This window comes from Musca autumnalis, unplaced genomic scaffold (assembly GCF_047663935.1).
Source record: "Musca autumnalis isolate F117 unplaced genomic scaffold, ASM4766393v1 scaffold_1, whole genome shotgun sequence".
Lineage (NCBI taxonomy): Eukaryota > Metazoa > Arthropoda > Insecta > Diptera > Muscidae > Musca > Musca autumnalis.
The window spans coordinates 246040923-246046774 of NW_027411644.1; the positions used below are offsets into that span (position 1 = coordinate 246040923).

Genomic DNA, 5852 nt, shown 5'->3' on the forward strand with positions numbered 1-5852 from the left:
CACGCCTATGTCTGGTCTTAAGCGGGGTACACACGATCAGTTTTGACTGTCAGTTTTGCTCAAATAATCGGCTGCTTGCCAGTGTGGCCGTTCACTTTTGTCAGTCATCAAGCAACCACAAAATATTTTGTGGTTGCTGGAACGTTGGACAGTTATCGATAATTCCGAAAAATCGACAGTCAAAACTGATCGTGTGTACCCCGCTTTAGAACGGTGACGTTTTTTGTCAGATGTCTTATCTTAAAGCCAATGGATGGTTTGAGAAACACACTTGATTCAAACGACAACACAACTCAGTACGGTTGGCCCGTAGGTTGGTGGTAGAATGTCACAGCAGCAACTCGATGAACGGTAGCGTAATTTAGAGCCGAGGGCAGGTTTTCCAAACCCACTAGACAAACGAAATGTATTCTGACGTCAGCGGGCTGATGTCTCGGTTTAAATCCAAGGGTATTTTTTACAACCCCACATGACTCAAACGAAAACACATCCAGTTATGCCAAGGGCAGAGCGATGCACGCTTTCGCGAGGGTTTCTAGTGAACAAAAATCTTTTCTGATAAAAATGAAGAGCATAGGTCCTCGTTTTAATATAGTCCCCATAGATCGGCACCGCCCGATTGTCGGTATTTTGAAGGTTTTAGCTAAATTATCCAACCGAAGTAGCTGATATTTGGCATTTAGTCTTCGCCAGGGCTGTGAAATATTCCTACAGCGAATTGTGTGTATAGGTCCTCATTTTGATATAGCCCACATGGAACAGTACCGCCCGATTTTCGATATTTTGAAGGTTTTAGCCACATTATCCACCCGAAATGACAGAAATTTTGTGTTAAGTCTTCATATATTTTTGTGGGCTTACTGAATATCAATATTTTGCCTTTAAATAAAATAATTTTTCCTAAAAAAGCGTTTTGACCGATTAATTGTTTTATTTTTTTGTTAAAATCCAAATTTGACTTTGACTGTTCACTATTTTATTTTTAAAAGTGATTTTTTAAAAATCTCTCTTTTCAAACCAATATTATTATTTGCCTAAGAAGCCCAGACAAATTTATGATGATCGGTCTATTCTGTTAAAAAAGGGATCATAAGAAGCCTACAAAAATATATGATGATCGGTCTATTCGTTTTCGAGTTTTAGTCGAGGGGGGTTAACCCCTTAAATACTCAAATATTTGAAGATAATAAATATGGTTAATATTGGGAAAATATGGAGAAAAATGAGCATTGCCAACAATTGTTGGTTTTGAGCCTTCATATAGACAAAACTGGCGTATCAATACCAAAATTAACAAGTAAAAAAGCATTAAGTTCGGCCGGGCCGAACTTTTCATACCCTCCACCATAAAATATTCATTCCTGTCCCCAACTTTAAGTGAGTACGTTAAAATGTCAGATAATGTACATAAAATGCATCTAAATGTTGACAATTTTTGGTGGGCTAGAAATTGGGAGGTACTGTTATATAGGGGTTATAATAAAACATGGGCCTATGTTGACAGTTTTTGCTGGGAGCCTTTAATGTCAAATAACTCCTAATTCGGTTAAAAAATTTAGCTAGAATCCTCAAAATATCGAAAATCGGTACATAACGTGGGAACATCAAATGTCATTAACAGCTAGTCCGGAGGTATCTGGGCTATACGAAAATATGAACTTAAATGAACAATTTTTGTTGCAGAATTTTTGTTGACTTTTAAATTTCAAATTACAGAAAGTTCGTCCAAAAAATAAAGCTAAGGTACGGAAAATCGGGAGGTTTGTTTTGGGGCTATACAAAAACATGGACCTTCGTTCGGTTAAACATTTTAAGTAAAATCCTCAACGTACCGAAAATAGGGAAGTATCGTTATATTGGGGCTATGTTGAAAATTGTTGATGCAGATGTGTGGTGACCACTACAACCTTCAAATGTCAAATTACAGTTAGTTCTGTTAAAAATTGTAGCTAAAATTGCCAAATTACTGAAAATTGGGAGGTACCGTTACATGGGAGCTATATCCGAACATGGACCTATGATGGAGAGGTGTTGTGACCACTAAGAACTTCAAATGTCAAATTACTGCTTGTTCGGTTTAATATTGTAGCTAAAATCATCAAATTACTGAAAATCGGGAGGTACCGTTACATGGGGGCTTTCTTGACAATTTTTGGTGGAGAGGTGTGGTGACCACTAAGAATTTCAAATTGATAGCTAAATCGGTCTGAAAATGTAGATAAAAACGTCAAAATGCCGTAAATCGGGGGTACCGTTATATGGGGGCTATACCAAAACTTGGACCTAGGTCCACAACTTTTGTTATATAAGTTTAGTTACACTTAAGAACCCTAAATGTCGAATTATAGCTATATCGGTCTAAAAACGTCAAAATACCGTATATCGGGGGGTACCGTTATATGGGGGCTATACCAAAACGTGGACCTATGCCCACAAGTTTTGTTATATATGTTTGTTGACACTTAAGAACCCTAAATGTCAAATTATAGCCAAATCGGTCGGAAAATGTAGCTAAAAACGTCAAAATACCGTAAATCGGGGGGTACCGTTATATGGGGGCTATACCAAAACGTGCCTGCAAACACAAGACGCATTTTCCCAAAATTTCAGCGTCCTATCTCTATTTTTGTAGATGCTAGAGTGATTGCCACAGACGGACGGACGGACGGACGTGCTCAGATCGACTTAGAATTTTACCCTGATCAAGAATATATATACTTTATAGGGAGCAAATGAGTATTTCAATGCGTTACAAACGGAAAAACAAACTTAATATACCCTCCATACTATGGTGGAGGGTATAAAAACCCTTCTAATTGAATGATTTCTATCGACTCCCATCAATATATATGTATGTATGTACTTTGAGGTAATTGGCTTTGATCATTTTCGACCACTGTCGTGACACTATGCGCTGGTGTCTCGTTTTCGAACTAATAGCACTTCTTGCAACTCTGCTTGACTCAGACAACACGACCAGAATGCCTTTAGGATGACCAAAACAACCTTCTGCACACGTCGAGGACACGTTTTTCAACCCCACTGGACTAAACAGAAACTAAACGACATTTTCTTCCACTTGTAGTCGAGGACACGTTTCACATTTTTACGGTAAAAAAGAGTCGTACTACTGCTGACGAAATGTCAACATATTATGTGTGTTCGTTTACCCACAATTTTTACAAATTGTTACTGGATGTTGTTCGTCTACTATCCAGTATAATGCAAAAGCCCTCGGTCGTTTACAAGAAGTTACTGGAATTTTACAAATTTGTAAAAATTATTGGGTAAACGAGCACACCTATTTTTGATGCCATCAGACTGCTTGTGAACAAATAGTTTCAGTTTTGCCGCGTTGACACTGGTCCTCTGACGCAGACTAATACTCCCTTTGAAAACTAGAGGGAGTTTCGAATTTGAATTGAATGACTTTGAAACAAGTAAATTCAAAATAATCAAGGCAAAGACATGTTGCTGTGTTACGTTCAATTTCTACGTTTGATTAATACTCATTCATTTGCCACCGTGGTGCAATGGTACGCACGCCCGCCTTGCACGCAGAAGGTCGGGGGTTCGATTCCCCGGCCAAGCAACATCAAACATTTTTCAACGGTGGCAAAATACCCCTCAGTAATGTTGGCGACATTTCCTGAGTATTTCAGCCTTGAAAAACTTCTCCATAAGTGGTGTCTTAAGACACGCAGTTCGGACTCGGCGATAAACAGTAGGTCCCATATCATTGAGCTAAATATGAATCGGGGTGCACTCATTGATATGAGAGAAGCCTCCCTTGTCCCGTATGTGATGTTGTGGAACAATGTTTTTTTTTGTTTTCCCTTTTTGTTTCCCGATATAAAAATCAAAATTTTAGTACGTTTTAGTTCTTTCCATAACTTACCCTCCATATCTCTCCACTAAACACCTGCAATTCCTCTCTTACGAAAGACATCATTGTCTAACTTCTCATCATATCAAATATACAAATTTTAGTTGAAACATGAAACACAATATCAATGATACAAAATTTAGAATTCTAGCCCTACACTCACTCATTTACCCAATTCCAGTTCTAAAATATTTGGGCCTATTTAATACTGAGACAAATATTTAGAAAAAAAATAGAATTATTTTATAAAAAACATGTTTTTGTTTAATTTATTTATAGCCAACTAAATTTAAGAAAATATAAATTAATTGAATTTTAAATTAACTTCTAATTAACAATCTCCTGGTTGTGATGATCTAACGCCGGCTGCAAAGCAAAAAAAAAAAAAATACACAACAATTTATTAACACTTGAACGTAACATCTTTCAAACATTCTCAATACTTACGAACTCTCTTTGTACAGACGGCAACATTCATTTCACATGAATTAGAAAATTGCATTTTACGACCATTTGTCAAAGTGGCACACACGGGACTAAAGAGGGCAGGACAAATTTGCGGACAATCAGCAGCAGGTCCCTGTTCAGCAGCTTGACCTGGTCTTCCACGACCTGGCCGTCCTCCTCTTTGGGCTTCAGCAAAATTTGGCAGTGCAATAGCAACAATAACAATTAGGGCTAAGGTAACGAACCACTTGGAAGATGCCATTTTGATTAGAGATTTTTTTGGATGACTATTCTTTGTGAAACTAAAAACTTGATTAACTTCTCTTTTGCGAAATCTTAGCAATTTATAGAGATAAGCACGGCAAACAAAATCTCAAAAAACGAATGGTTTTGTCAATAAGGAAAGAAATATGTATTTTGGCATATTAAGCTACTGTTTTCATACAGTGCTCGAAATTTAGGTATGTACAGTTGACCGATCCAAAAAACACAACAAAATTTTTGATTGGAACTCCTACCCCCTAACATCTTTTCCATTTTAACCAAAAATCTTATATATAAAAATTTATGACGATCGGTTAGGGTTGAGCCGTGCCGCCCGGGGCATCTTTGTTTCCAAAGGTGCATTTTCACGAAAATTCTCTAAAAATCCATTTAATGGTTCAATCGATGAAAAATGTTTAACCGTTCATTGTTGTGGCTAACATTACTGAGGGGTATTTTGCCACTATTGATGTTTCCACAAATTTGGTGTCAGTTATATCTATATTAAATATACGGCTAAGAAATTTTTTAAATGTTTCTGATGAATTCGCATTTAAACGAATTCATCGGTTACGTTTATTCTTGAGCTCTGGTCGTCATAAAATTGGGAAGAGTGCTTTGTTTCAATACAAAGAACTAAGAGAACTGATGAGTCCACGTGGCGTTGGAAGAAACTAGTATTATTTGCCTTTCCCGAAATTAAATCAATTTTAACTACATTCAACTTTAAATAAAACTTGTTGTTTAAAAAAAAATTAAAAACAACAAAACCCGAGATTAAGCTGTATTATTTTATAACAATTAAATAATACACATCTCAACAAAACTGCCAAAAGTGAATCTAAAATATATTAAATGTTTAAACAACAAGTAAGAAACGGGAAGGAACGGGGCCGACCATATGGTACCATACACCACTCACGGTGCTCTTGAAGCAAATTTAAATGGAAGGTGCTTACACCTGGGAAGTTTTTGCAGATTTTGAAACTACAATGTTCATAGATGAGAACAATCAAAAAACGAAAAAAATCGCCGGAGCGCTTTTTAAATAAATCGCGATTCAAGTTGACATTTTTAGGGGTTGTTTAGGTTTTTGCGATGTTGTTTGGAAACCGCAAGTCCTATAAAAATGGGACTAAAGAAAATGTTGTAGCTATCAAAATTCTCTACAAGATTGACCTGTATGGTATTCTCATCGGTTTTACCGTTTTTGAGATAAAGAAGTTCAAATTGGGACAATTAAAATTCAATTCTG

General features: G+C 36.7%; 1 protein-coding gene across 1 annotated transcript; it reads right to left on the minus strand.

The window, feature by feature from the left end:
* Positions 1 to 4124: 4124 nt before the first annotated feature.
* Positions 4125 to 4657, minus strand: LOC141391155 (uncharacterized). Its single transcript, XM_073964070.1, has 2 exons — positions 4334 to 4657; positions 4125 to 4252 (listed from the first exon to the last, which is right to left on the minus strand). Exons 1-2 carry the CDS (start codon positions 4593 to 4595, stop codon positions 4218 to 4220), a joined length of 297 nt encoding a protein of 98 aa, XP_073820171.1. The 5' UTR covers positions 4596 to 4657; the 3' UTR covers positions 4125 to 4217.
* Between the last annotated feature and the right edge of the window lie 1195 nt (positions 4658 to 5852).